The 15,423-nt window shown below is 32.2% G+C and overlaps 1 protein-coding gene across 1 annotated transcript in view; it reads left to right on the forward strand.

Annotated features, from left to right (window-relative positions):
* Positions 1-15,423, forward strand: part of LOC129231130 (peripheral plasma membrane protein CASK-like) — a 222,412-nt gene that overhangs the window by 76,783 nt on the left and 130,206 nt on the right. The window contains exons 4-5 of the mRNA XM_054865377.1: positions 11,649-11,761; positions 15,140-15,245. Coding sequence (XP_054721352.1) covers positions 11,649-11,761; positions 15,140-15,245 — 219 coding nt within the window. The remainder of the gene's footprint in view (positions 1-11,648; positions 11,762-15,139; positions 15,246-15,423) is intronic.

Genomic DNA, 15,423 nt, shown 5'->3' on the forward strand with positions numbered 1-15,423 from the left:
TGCTATACGTTACAGAATTTCGTGCTTTCAATTGCAAAGTACTTGAATAAATAAGGTTTTGATAAAAGAATTGCAACATTCGATATTAAAAAAAGCAGAAACCAGGTTTGTGCTTGTATAATTTTTCCTTTCATTCTCAGGAAAACATAAACGATTTCTCGATGCGGATCAAATAAAACAAATTGAACACTCGCCTATTCTCGTACTTTCAACGTAAAAGCATCTTTTCTCGAGGCTTTGTTCAATACAATTATCTGAGAAAATAAATACAGCTTTTTTGTATTGCTTTTGTATTTTCTTTGTGTCCTGTTTCTTTTCCATCAGTCATTGTTTGTTCTTTTGTATATTTTTGGGTGAATCGAAAGTGAAAAAAGGTTTTGGCTCTCTGTAATGATGTGGAAATGCATTCAAAAATAATTCCTCACAAAATAAATTTTTTCTAGTTCTTTAGAATGCGACAATCCATTTCTTGCACTGCTAACTCATTCTTAACGTTTGAAATTTATTCATCTGAAAATTAACAGATAATCGTAAGTTTTAGTACAAACTATTCTTTAGTTGTTAAGTATTGGAATGTTATACGATTGTGAATGAAATTCACAAATAAGGAAATATATTTTGACTTGGTGCAAGTAAAAAAGACCAGGGCCGGTTATTATGTATACATTTACAAAATACACTGCTGAACAAAAGTTTTGCAAGTTTGAGGAATCCAACATTTTTCAAGAATTGAAGGGCTCAGGGCAAGAATGTGATATGCCACATGATGTGAATTTTTCAGTAGGCCAATTTCCAACTTCTAAAAAATGTTTGTAGAATTTTTCAAGGGTATTATACGTTCTATATTCTGCAGTGCTAAAACCATATACGTTTTTCTCTAAATGACATAATCCATTGTCATGTTTATTTCAATTTTAGTAATGAGAAACAAAAACGTTGATCCAAAAGTCATTCCTTGTGGTTTATCACATTTCTGCCCCCGAGCCCTTCAATTGCAAAACATATTTTTGCAATTCAACTGATATTTTTAAATGTTGGTGTTGAATTGTATTCATTACAAAATATGATTCAGTTATTGAGCAAAAAAAAAAAAATTGTTTTAATTTTAAAAATTTTCATGTAAAACATATGTAAGTCAAAATTTATTTTTACCAACCTTTACAGTTATTTTAAGGAAGACACTATTGGAAAAGAGTATGGCAGCTTAAAAAAATCAAACATTTTTTGAGGGTAAAAAGAAAGGATAAGAAATTTTTTTTTCAATATTATACTTCAAAATATTAATTCAATTAATATGTTTCCATGTTAATGTGTTAAATTTATTTGAAGAAAAGATATGATTTAGTTTTTGAACAAGAATAAACCTTAAATTTTATAATGAATAAGGCATGCTAACCAAATTTTTTGGCTAAACCTACAGTGGTTAGAACAAGAGGTCGACCTAACCTCAGATAGGTTGATTGCCTTGATAAGGATTTTTCTACCATAAAAGTGAGAAATTGGCAAGCCATGGCCAAAAAAAAAGAAGGTTGGAAGAAAATTATTGAGAAGGCCAGGGCCCACCCAGAGCTGTCGTGCCACTGAGGAAAGCACGCAAAGCAAAATGTTCAAGCCATCAAAAATTAGAATCCATTTAACTTTAAAAATTCTTTTAATCAGGCTTTTTTCTAACTACAATACTAGATTTCTCGGACTTACAATCCTTTTGGCCAGTGGTATAGCTACTAAGTGTCACTTTCTAATTATGTTATTATTATTATAAGCAATAAATTTGTTCAAAAAATGTCAAGCAAGTGTCAAAAATCGCAGCGTAAATTTAATCAGACGTAACAGAGTAAAGTTGTATCTTTACTGTGATATTAAGAATGTTTTTTTTTAAACTTTTATCATAAGTGCGTGGTTTTAAAAAAAAAACTAAATAAAACAAAACTTATTTACAGCGGCCTTAAAATTTACTAGATAGTTTGGAGGGGTAAAAAGTTATAAAAACGCATGAATCATTCGGTGCCTGCAGTAAGCATAGTTCCCAATTCACAAAGCGATGTCGGTAAAACGAGGTTCCGATTAAAATGCTTCAGATATTCCAAGTTGTACTGTATTTTTTAAATTCATTGCAACAGCTTTTGAATGATTTGAGCTTATTTTCTAATTTGTCTCAATATTTTTCGTACACTGTTGATATTTAATTCTTTACAGACGATTTTTACAACGAATTGATATTTTTGGCAGAAAAGTACTTTTTATGGATTTCGACACATGAAAGTAGGCTATATGCATTAAGTTAGTAACAGAAAAATCGATACAGACTGGGTTAATGGAAACCTTTTTAGCTAGTATCTCTTCTAATTGATACAAATCGTCTGCACCATAATTAATGAAATCTATCGTCTTGATCGATGTGTTTTGTATTCGTTAACTGGAAATGAGGGAAAAACTGGTTCACTTAAACTATTTGATGGTTAATTTTATTTTATTTTTCGAAATAAATTAGTTCTTTTGAAACTCGGGAAAAGGTCATTTCATTGAGACTTATTGTCGAGAACACAAATGAAATTATTTGATGTTGAAGTTAAAAGTTTTTTTTTTTTTTTTCTTTTTTTGATGGATTTCCGCATTTTTTTTTTAAATTTATTTTTTAACTTTTAGCTTTTTAAAAAAAAAGTCAAAGTAATAAATATATCCGTGAAGGAGCGAAATTCAGGAAAACTGGAAAACTGTGAACAAATTATTTTTTTTTAATTAATTTGTACTATATAATCTTTTTAAAGAGAAAACCTCCATTCATTTCAGGGTTGTTTGGTTTAAACCAAGTCGTTTTTTTAACCATGTGATCTAGGTTTTTTTTTTTTTTTTGAAAAACTGAATCGTTTTTCTCCAAATGTTTACATAAGTTTTACATAAAAAAACTCGGATTCAGTGCGTTTTTTTATCAACTCTTGATTTATTTCCTAATGATAAAAAATGAATTATTCTTAAAGTGGGGGGGGGGGGGGTATAATTTTATTTTTTCAACTATCGTCATCATTCTTCAATGTGTTTGTTTATATTGTCTGCTTTGAAATAGTTTTCGTAAACAATAAGTTTTTTTTTCTCTTTTTTTAAAATAAGTATAACGTTTTGTATTCAAAAAAAAAAAAAAAAAGACTAAATTTGGGACACGTTCCTCTAAATTTTTGTCTTTAGAGTTTTTACAATTTTCACCCCTAGCTGTATTGATTCGACTTCAATAATTTGGTTTAACGTATAGATGGTAAAAAGTACTTTTCTTTTAAGCCCCCTCCCCCGCAAATAGCAAAGATCTTTACTAATAACAAAGCTAAATGTCTCTCTGTCTGTCAGGATCTCTCTCTGTCCAGATCTCTGTCTGTCTGTCAGGATCTCTGTGACGCGCATAGCGCCTAGACCGTTCGGCCGATTTTCATGAAATTTGGCACAAAGTTAGTTTGTAGCATGGTGGTGTGCACCTCGAAGCGATTTTTCGAAAATTCGATGTGGTTCTTTTTCTATTTTAATTTTAAGAACAAAATAAGATGGACGAGTAAATTACGAAATTATCATAACGTCGAACCTTAACATGGGTACAAGCCAATTGACGAGAAAATTCACCATACATTATTTGTAAATATACAGGCGAACCAAAAGATCTTTTAATTTTTCTATTACGGGCATAGCCGTGCGGGTACCACTAGTATTGAATATAGTAAAACACAAAAGTTATGATACGCTGAAAATGGTTTTGGATTTTATCGAAAAAGACTATTTGTTTGTATTGTTAAAATTCGGATGGATATCCCGAGGAAAAGACTGTTCAAATATCTTAAAGAACTGGAAGTTGATTTCATGTGAAGCAAGAAAATACTCACATGTGTATAGAAAAAAAAAGGTATCGAGGAGGTGGCTTTTGGAATTTTCTTTTTTCACATTCATTCCATCTCCAGATGTCACAATCTTGAATTCTCATTTTCACGCTATCTTGAGTTCAGAGTTAATTAGAGTTTGACAGTCTGAAATTGATAATTCTGAAGCATTTTGTTAACCTATTAACAATGAACTTAAAAAACATCTGAGAGCATTGGAAGTGATTTTATGTCTGACCAAAAGCGACAGTTGTAATAATCGTCGAAGATAATTAGCAGCCATTTTTTTTTTCAGTCTCCCGTACTGTTGAAGAAGCTTCACTGTAGAATAATAAGAAAAGTTACCATAACTAATTTAATGCGAATAAAAAGTGATTCCTCTTACTGATGCGCATGTAGCCTTTAATTTTCACAACTGAGTTCAAACGACTATTTAACTTTTAAGTAAGAAAAATATTAGCAAAAATACCTTGTAGCATATAATTTTACATATCTTCCGTTTTTCCCCCTCTACTCTCCCGCTTAAACCGGATTTTCACTTAACCGGCTTACCTCCGGTTTGCGTTCTTCAGCAAAATAGCATTATCCTGCAATAGTTATATCCCCAAAAGCAAATTTTTTTTATCAAAATTCAAACTCTGCAATAAATCGACACATTGTGAGTTTAAATAGGTTTCAAGTATTTTTTCCTGTAATTTATTATTTTTTAACGTAATGCTTTGTTTTTTTTTTTTTTTTTTTTTTTTTTTTTTTTTTTTTTGCTAAACAAGTAAATGTTCAAAGAAAGAGAGGATTCATTGATCCCTTAAGTGCTTCTGAAAACTGCCTCAAAGCTAACCTAAATTTCTTTTTCAATGTACTTTAAAATCATTTCTTAAGTTATTTTTTATGAGGCATGGCATGTCTGTACAAACCAATACCTCTTTCTTTTTTTCCCTTTTTGTTTTGGAAAATTTTGCGATTGAAAAAAAAAATCTGACGTGAAAGAAAAATAACTCATTTCTGGAATCAGCCTTAAAAATCCATAGGAATCAAAAATTAGAAAATACAGTGAATTCTGACGGTTTGCGCGATTTAAACATGTCACTTCCACCAATAGGTTAAGAAGGGAAAAAATTACGCTACATTTCATGGTGTAATTATTTTAACATAATCGTTTATAAAGCATTTAGTATTTTGTAAATAACCTTGCTTAAGGGAGCGTGCCCGTTTCACGCTCTTTGCTCCGGCTGCATTTTGTGGCAAGAAATGTATACTGCAATTTTATGCTTCACCGGACGCTGATTGCCTTATAAATCCAATTTAGCTAGCTACCTTGCTTTTTAATGTACAAACATTCTGAAGCATTAATAGATTTTATTTCAACTACAGTCGTATCGAAAATTGTTTGTTTGCATATTTTGGAATTAATAGGAAGAAAAAGTTCATATTTATGTTAATAAAGACTAACGGCATTGCCCTTGGTAAATATTCTCAAGAATTGCATGAAGCGACCAGCCTTTGCCTTTGTGTTCATAGTTTTTTTTAAGAAATAATATAATGCGGCTCTGAATAGTTGAGCTATGACCTTGACAGTGTGACTCGTTTTTTTTTTTTTAATGTAACGAAAAAGGAACTTGTTATAGGCGCGGATTTGCACTGTAAAAAAAAATCCGAAAAGTTGCTGGTTATTTCTTTGTAACGTTTCACGATTTCACTGGTTTATATCCACTTCTTGGAAAAATCAATCATTTTCAAAAAGCTTCCTGAATTGCTACAAGTTGCACGCATGCAGACGTCTCATTGTTGTGAAAAATGTTTTTAGCTCCCAGTTTAAAGATTTAAAGATTTTTTTATTAACTTTATCGGCTTCACTTCGAGTGCGGCCCGACCAGACTTAAGCTCCCAAAAAGAGTGAATAAGTCTCTACATTCCGTAGCTTCTCAAGAATTACAGGCGAGTTACATTCTTGATACTTACTTGCAATTCTGTCTTAGCTTTGGCCATGCTTGCAATACTGCTTTGGAAATTTTCTTGATAAACCAGGAAGGTGCCAAGCTATTATATTGTATCTACTTAAGTTAACTCTGAAGGTTCCAGAGACACTACTTGGGAGTGGGGGGGGGGGGGGCTTTTAAACGGGAAAATTTCTGAATTCTTCAGGAGGCTTCCAGGATAAGCTTAGAAAGGTTACTGGATTTTAGCGGAAACAAGATTTTAGCGGTTTTTTACAAGATATGTTCTGGTAGAAGTTGGGCACATTAGCTGATGCCCATTATTTTCCTGGAACATTTCTTAACTGTTTTTACAGTGTGAGGTGGAACATTTTGAAAAATTACTACGAAAGTAACTGAACTCAATCCAGTGCCAATTACCGTTCTCTATTACCCGAATCAGAGGTAAACATTATCAAAGTCGTAGCTCAACTTATGAGAGCCACAAGACTCCAAATTCTCTTGCAATGTCTAACGAAAAGACTCGTTACATTAATCTGTCTTTGCAGATTTCTAACTTTAATTTTCCATATTTTTCCAACGCAATACTTACTGATAATTTATTAATTTACCGTTTCATTGTATCTGATGCGAAGGATTTTTTGAAGGAATTTATTGGGATTTTTCCAGGAAGTTATTGTTTGGCGTTCAATATTGACGCAAATGTCTTCAATAAATCTCAGTCAAGGTTTTTTGTTTCGCCACCAACATCACAAAAGTTTGAAATGACAAATCTCTTTCATGAATAACCGTCCCTAAGGGAACTCTTTTATTTTACTCTCGTCATTCTTGCCGAAAATGGCAAGAGCCACCCCCCCCCCCCCTTGCGAAATTAGTTCATAGTTATTTAACATATTTTTTTTTCTTTTTTTAAGATTTATGTTAGGTTTGTGAACTTGACTATCTCCTGCGTTTTAATCAGCTGATTTTTTTTCCAAGAACGTGTGTTTTATTAGAATTCAAATGATGTCTAAAAAACGGGGGGGGGGTTACTTTTCTTGAATACATTTCATTGCATTTGTTAAAGACTGGTGTCTTATGTGCTATCTGACTATTTGTTTGATAAAATGTAATTTTAATTTTTTTTTTTTTGCCAAAAGTGTGCTAGGTCCTGTTTTTCGTAAAAGAGTAATACATTTTTCGAATGATGGAACCACAAAATAAATGAAATGAAACCTATACTTTAAAGATTTTCAGTTCTGTATTTATATATCCGTTGTTTTCCCTTTTCTTTCAAGCAGTATTCATTTAGCGTTAGAATTACCTTCATTGTCTAAGATACTTACTGTAACGCGGAAATTAGGACCAGTGCAATAAATAAATAAATAATGTAACAAAACCTTTTTATTCCTCCTTGGTTTGTAAGATGAGGCCACTTTCCGTAATCTGTGTGCCATTATACAGCAGCTTTTGTTGATTATTCCTGAAAATTCGTTTTCGGTTTGCCTTCTTGTTAGCCGAGTCACGTTTCCAAACAGACCTCGAAGCTTTTTCGTCCCGAACTACAATCGTACATTTGAGGCCTGCTGCATAAGAGGACGCGCATTCTGTGTTTTTAACAATGCAGAAATGCATTACACACTGAAGTTGGTTTTTATTCTTTTTTTTTCTTGGAGAGAGCCTTTGGTGTGTTTTAAAACGAATACTTTTTCCTATTTAATCTTAGAAAAGACGGAAATTCGGTAACAAAATAGTGGTGATAAAGTACAGTGCATTCAGGGTAGCATCGCAGAAGCGGAAACACTCGGATTACAAGAGTGACTTTAAATATGCCGAGTCCATTGTGCTGGAGTAGATCACGTTTTTGACTATTTTCAGATGATGAATAAAATATGAGCCAGGGAACGCTGAATTTTCTTTATAAGCTGGCCAACGTTCTTTTATGCGTTCCACCATGCTGTACTTTTGGATTGCCGATCGTGCTGCTGTCGTAAATGTCATTCATTTATTTATGTATTTTTAAATTTTTTTTTTTTTTTTTTTTGTCATGTTCAGGTGCAATCGTGTTTGTAAATTTAGTCTGCACTATCGCACCGTCATGTTTGTTATTTTCTGCTTAACCGAGATTTTAGTATGATGTACATAATTGGAAAAATTTTCCAAGAATATCGCATTTTTGATGCAGCGATACTGCGGAACAGTCTTTGTGTTGTGTTTATTTATTTCTATGTTAAGTTAATAATAAATAAATTAGTTAAACAATATTATTAAGTTCTGAATATCAAAGTTTGCGGTGGCAAAAAAAAAAAAAAAAAAAAAAGTAGGAGAAGGTGTGGCAAAGCTAGGATAACTTAGATTTTTCAAAATGAACAAATTACATTGAAACATTTTTAATTTTTGTCAGTAAATTTGTCCCTTTAAAAAATAAACAGGAAATTTTTCACTTTTTTTTTCATATGGCAAATTGAAAAAGGAATTTTTTTTCTAATGAAATGCTATCTATTTGACTATTGTTATTTTTACTTTATTTATATATTTATTTATTTTTGATCAAATGTATGAGTTAATGAAAGACACTTCAACTTTGCCCTACATTCCCCTGCATGCAAAACACCGTGAGCCCGATTATGTGTATCACATGAAAAAAAATTGTATTAATTAATTGTTTGTATTCAATGATTAATAACATAAACTTGAACTTAGGCGACATATATGTCCCATAATAGTCCTTAAAGAGTTAAATGACGTTATTTTGTTGACAAACATTGTTAAATAACAGTAATTAATTAGAGGGGAATGTACTTACATACCTTGGCACATGAATATGAAAGCATTTTGCGCGGAAATCTTTCTCTCTCTGTCTCTGTCTTTCTTTCTCTATGAAAATTAAGAAAATTTAAAAGACTTCTCAAAAATAATAAGAATAATTATTATTATTATTTAAAAGTCTTTCGGGATCTAGAAACGGAACTTTTTTTTTCAAGCCGAAGCTACATTATTATTGTAGTATTACAATCGAGCGTCAAAACTCCAAACTAATTGGGACCACAGGTTGTGCAGAATTCCGAATTGTTCGGATTTTCGAAAATAAGCAAGAAAATAGCGATTAGGATAATAGTATACCATTTAGTCTAATAACAGTTAAATATCATGCCGTTCATTCCAACAAAGTGATTATACAATATGTATGTATTAACATACAACACAGTTCCTAACGCTAAAATGTGTAATTAGATTTTTCAACAAAAATTAACTGTTAATTACTTAAAGGAAAAAATGTAGAAAGCTGTATGTACTCTGTTTTACAGTAATTAATCAGAAAAAAAGTAAATGAACTTCTTTAAAATACACCGTCGGCTGAGAGAGCTTCGAAATGTGCTTTCGGATTTTTGATGTACGAATTTTTTATTTTTTTTTTTTATTTTATTTATTTATTTTTTTTTTTGGTATTGTAAAATTATATTTTTTCGAACACATTGGATAAACACACTGTAAAAAAAAATATTTCAACTGCTTTAAAATGAGTTAGCAGACGAATATTGTGAAGAGAGCTCCTTTATTGTTTCCTTTTTTTTTTTTTTTTCGTTCAATAAAATTCTCCGACATTTCTGAAAACAAGTTCTTGGAGAACCATTTACTTATTCTTCTGAAATTGCGACAATTTCGTTCTTAATTTTATTAAAATCTCTCAAGAGGATGGATAATATAAAACACTTTCAAGACTCAGAAACGACCGTATTTTTCTACCCGAAACAAATTTACCGTTTCTACGAAATAATTTACTACCCGTTCCTCTCCCTCAGCTTTCAGAACCGAAATTCCTTTCATAATATGTCTTATGTCGCGAAACTGTCATCAAAATATAATTGAATGAGAAATGAGAACCTCCCGCAGTTTATTTATGTCTGCGCCAAATTTTGAAACTGATTCTTGGGAGTTTTCTTCGGACTAAATCTTGTTATTTTCGCCAATTATACGAGTTTATTTTGATCTCTGGACTTTTTCTACCGTTACGCATCATATAATTTAACAAGCTCGATCGCTTAAAAAATTGGCATTGTAATGTATGTCGTTTGCTACATTCTATATTTTACATTTTGATACGGAACGTGTGTTTTAACAGAATATTAAGTGCGTACTTTTTAAAGCTTTCTTTGTCGAATTTAAAACGATAAATTTTCTTCGCCTTTAAAAAAGTATTACCTTGTTAAAAGTAACTTGGATTTCTTCTAAAAAACGAATTGGAATGTTTTTATTTATGTATTTATAATTTATTTTGAGTTGAATGCTTTCCAACTTTAGTTTTTTAATATGCATATGATTTGAGGCAGTGAGAAGCAAAGGGATGTAAGTGGACTTTTTAAAGTTTTGAGTAAAATGCTTTCAAAGAACAAATCCTAGATAAACTTTCATTGAACTTTTTATCTAAATTTTTCTGTATAGCAGCACCTGCCACGGTTACTAGTACCATCTCCTGCTCCGTAACAGAGAAGAGATTCTCCTAAGATTTGCACTAGTTATCTTAATTTTTTTAATTTTGGCACTTACATCCCTTTGCTTCTCACTACCTTAGTTGGAGACTAAAAGTTAAGAAATATCATAAAACGGAAAAATATTGCATTCGAAGCTAATTTAAAAACATGTGAGTCCTTTGATGTTTTACTAAGTGTCGCACTTTGCCTTACCCCCCTCCCCCCTTTTGCCACATGTCACAAAGCATATTGCTATAAAAAATGCCTGATATGTCACACTTCTTGTTCTCCCTCCCTCCTCTTTGTCCCAAACTGTCACAATTTTATGACCCCCTTCCACGTCAAAGCGTGACATCAGTTATGAACGGCTCCTTTGTTTTGCCGCAGGAACTCCGATATTTTAGATATTTATTTGGATAGACGATTTCGTCCTCATCAGTTACTCTTCATTTTTGTAGACTTGTTCTTTATTTGAATTGACTCGTTACTGAATCCGTCGAACTTTCTTTTCGTGTAAATCTTGTATCTGTTATTTTTTTATCACCTGGCTTCCTCTTCGGCTTTACATCTGTACCCTTCCATAATTCGTATACAGTCCTTCAGGGTAACGTTGAGCCCCAATTTCTCTGTTTTAAATTACTTCAGTCATAATCTAACAGTTTCATTATATTTTTTGGTTTATGAAAAAAAAAAAAAAAAAAAACTCGAGTCTGAACACACAATCCGAAGCTTTCAACCAGCAAAAGCCCTTGACCAATAAGTGTTTAGGTATCTGTCTTTCTCCGTCAGCGCAGTAAAGTGATTGGTTAAGATCTTCAGCAGTTGACCGATCGCCGATAGTAGTTGTCATTTGCAAATCTAAGCTCTTATTCTTTAATATGAATAGCTCTTCATCTGATGCTAAAAGTCAAAATTATAAGCATAATATGAGTGGTAGAATTCATGGCGCCAGCTTAAGAGGCTCAAAATGATGGTTTTGTTCCAGTTAAAAATTTTACGTTAATTTAAATTCAATCTAAATATTTCATTTTTTTTTTCATCAAAATTTTAAGTAGAACTTATGTGAAGTAACAGTTGTTTAATTCCATTGTAATGTAGAATTTTTACTCCTCTTCAAAATGCATCTTTGGTGCGTTGTTACCACCTAACAGAGGAATGTTTATGTGTAGTTTTACTACTTATTAATTATCGATCTCGGATCTAGTTTTGATGTTAAAACACATTACACATAAATTGGCTCTCATTCAAAAGTCGTTTTATGCTCAATTAACGGACTGGTTGTTTACTTTTAATTTAACTTTTATGCTTGAAAACAAGTATTGCTTTTTTAGTTTTTCTGAAATTTTTATTGTTCTTCATGCAAGGAATTTTCAAAATGTATAATTTTGTGTATTTATCTTTTTCAGAGGCCCATTTAGTTTAGTTCGAAGATGCATCCATAAAAATTCTGGTCAACAATTTGCTGTTAAAATTGTTGATGTTGCTAAGTTTACTTCTTACCCTGGTCTTAGTACAGAAGGTAAGCAATCTCTCTTGTCTGCGTTGGTTCAACCTTAAAATTATGGCTTATTTTTATTTCTTTGTTAGAACATAGAGCAGCTGCAAAGCAATCAAGCTTTTGTTTCAACTGCATTACATAGCATGTTAAAAATAATATTTATTCATAAGGAAAATATTTCTCCAACATTTTATGAATTTATTGTTCATAGTCTAATGTAGAACTAATGAATATATAAGGCCTACCTAAGAGAGATTTAAAATAAAATTAAAACTTTGTATCCGAATCAACAAATTGTAATATTAATTAAACATACAGATCAATTACTACAAGAAACTAACAAAAAAATCACCAGTTTTGTAGCGAACAAGCATGAAATAAAACATTTTTTAAAACTTAGTCATTAGGCCTTACTATACTATGGTAGGATAATAAGGCCTAATAACTTTAACACTCTGAAATAATCAAAACAAGCTTCTAACAATGATAATTGAGATAAAAAAAAACAACCGTCAGGGCACTCAAAACTATCTTTGTCATGGACTGTCACACCAACGCATTCCTTATGATACCATTTGCTGCGTTTTAGATATAGTCTCATGTCATTCATCTTATCCTCTCACAAGTGTGCGATAGTACCAAATAGCATCGTTTTCTTTAGTATCATTTCTTCATTGAGGGTTTAAGTCTTTTTTCTTTTCTTTCTTGTTTCTGTCGAACAAGTCTTTGATGACTGGGTTTCTCTGATAATTAATGGCTTTTCTTCAAAAATTTGTGCGTTTTTTTTTTTTTTTTTTTGGATAAGTTTCTCTGGTGTAGGCATATGCTCCTGAAATGCTCTACTTTTTAATGGAGAGAGCCACACATTGTCTTTTTCATCGTCCGAACTAGAACTGTAAACTGTGTGTTAAAATTTTTCAGAAGGTCTGCTTGTTGTACTACTAGAACCCTGAACCAATTAGTAAATAGTCGTAACTACTTATAAACAGCTATTATATATTGAGGAAGAGTTAAAATAAGATGTAAAGCGGACAAACATCATTGCAAAAACAAAGGAGTATAATAAGGCCTACAATCAAATTTGGTAGGCCTTATTAGCCACTGACATCATGTGCAAAGAAATACTCAAAAGTACAATAATTGGTTTATATATATAATTCAGACATCAAAGATCAATAGAAGCATTAACAACAAAAAACTGTAGTCGGACGATTTTTACTTCCTTTTACAAAAAAGAAAGTATTGTATTCGCGAAAAAATTTTCACTCAAAAATTGACCTTAATTTCCATTTTGCTCACCCCCGAATGAATATTGAGTTTTTTTTCGACTCGACCACATGTGGATAAGTGACTAAGAATGTATAGACACGCAAAATATACATAATGACGATTCCCGTACAACAAATTTTCTCGTGACGTCTGTATGTGCGTATGTATGTTGCATAACTCAAGAATGGTAAGGCCTAGAAAGTTGAAATTTGGTACGTAGACTACTAGTGGGGTCTAGTTGTGCACCTCCCCTTTTTGGTTGCATTCGGGTGTTTCTAAAGGGGTCTTTTGTCCCTTTGGGGGGGGGGAGTCATTGTTAATTTCGATGTAAACTCAAGTAGTCTTATTATTTGGCGGGCACTTGGCGATATATCACCAGTCTTTTGGTCGCCAACTTGGTTGACAAATTTGGCCATTTTTTTTTTAAATCTGTCACATTAAAATTGCCAGTAATGGGGAAATGACATTGAATTGGAGTAAAAGGAAGTCATGTGATGCACACATCAGCTTGTTTATTATTCGTGTTGCACAACCGCTCCGCGCAAACAAATCGCGTTGCAATGGTTGCAACATGTCGCAACCAGTGTGAAGTGCCATCTATGAGTTTTAGCGATCTACGAGTGCGTCCTTGAGTGGATACGAACATTTTAAATTTTATTTTTGTAGTTTAGGCCTTATTAGCCAACAGGCCTTAATGCCCGCACCTACCTTATAATGTAATTATATGTTTATTCAAAATATCTTCAATTTTGAATGAAAATTTTCCCCTTAAATTCACATTAATTGTGATTACTTTTGTACCTTAAGAGCAGAGCATCTTGGTCTTTTAATATTTTCGATTTCAGTAAGTTTACGTTTTGACTGAAGGCATGTGGGGTGCCTTTGAAGCAATCTGAAGAATATTTTCAGCCTATCTTATGTTGCTGGTGATGAACATAGTGTAGACGAATAATGCCTTCCATTGATTGTTCTGATTCCTCTTCGATTTTTAAAAAAAAAAAGATCGAATGTTAGAAACATTGTATAAATGGAACAAGAAGTTGAAATATTGTGTCGTATCAAAATTATGATGATGAATACACTGGAGACAGATGGTTAATTTCCGGCTTTACGACATAGCTTTACGAGGAGTGTGTCCTGTGAAACTAATTTCTTGCATTTCTAAGACAAGGTTACCGTGGCTGTAGACAACAAAAAATTTTGCAGATGTTGTTTATATTGACTGTCAAAACTTTTTGATAGGGTACTACATGTGACTCTCTTTAGCAAACTGGCTTTTATAATGATTACCTTTGGAGGAGAAATTGGTTGGCTGAGAGTTGTGATGTCTTTAGTGGTGGTCTATAAGGTTCATTTGATTGGCCGTTGCTGTTTATTATGTTTGGTTATAATCTTAGTGAAAGGCCTTCTGGTGGCATCAATAATTTTTCTGGTGAAGTGTAAGGTATGAGTTATGGTAGTTGTTGGTATTGGAGAATACGAAACAGGTTTAAGAAAATTTAGATCAAATTTCCAAGCAAACCGCCAGCCTCTGGTCTTTAAAACGTTGAGAAATGCATTAACGTCTTTGGGCTTGGGCCTAACCTTGCAAAACCAGAAAACCCACAACGTGCCTCATGTCAGAAAAAACATGAAATTTTAGAAATTAATGCACCATAAAGTTTTTCAAAATACTTTTGTGTCCTTGGGCCCAATATTTTTTTACTCGGCTCTCACCACCTAGTGAAGACGGACAAAGAGGAAATGTCAAGTGCTTCATTTAGTTCAGTGAAACTAAGCTTGTGAGCTTTTTTCTATAGACATTCGTTATTTGAGAAGCAGGAACAATTGTTAACTTTATTTATGTTGGCAGTACTTTTTACCGTAAAATCCTATTTTGTTGTAAATTTTAACGGTAGAAAAAGCAAGAATGCTGTGGTTAGTTGCACTGAGTAAAAAAAGCAGATCTAGCCGCCCAGGCGGCTAGTTCAATATTAAATTTTACCCCTTTTTCCTTGAAACTCATACATTTTCATGCAATAAATTAAAAATTAGTTTTTTTTGTTTTTTTTAAGTTTTATATATATTTTTTAGTATGCTGTGTTAAGATAAAAATTGAACGCTAAATATTTAACTTTGTTTCTCTTCTAGATTTAAAACGAGAAGCCACAATATGCCACATGTTGAAACATCCACATATAGTTGAATTGTTAGAAACTTATAGTTCAGAAGGGATGCTGTATATGGTTTTTGAATTGTAAGTTGACTTTTCAGAAGTGGTTAAGATAATGGTATGGATAATAATGTTGTGTGTCTGACATAAAAGAACAATGTGCATCAATATTTAAATCCGCTCATTGTTAATAATAGTACTTATTGTTCTATCATTCAAAGGTTAATCAAAAGTAAAACAAATTTATGACAAAAAATGGTAT

The sequence above is a fragment of the Uloborus diversus genome, chromosome 10, assembly GCF_026930045.1.
Source record: "Uloborus diversus isolate 005 chromosome 10, Udiv.v.3.1, whole genome shotgun sequence".
Taxonomy (NCBI): Eukaryota; Metazoa; Arthropoda; class Arachnida; order Araneae; family Uloboridae; genus Uloborus; species Uloborus diversus.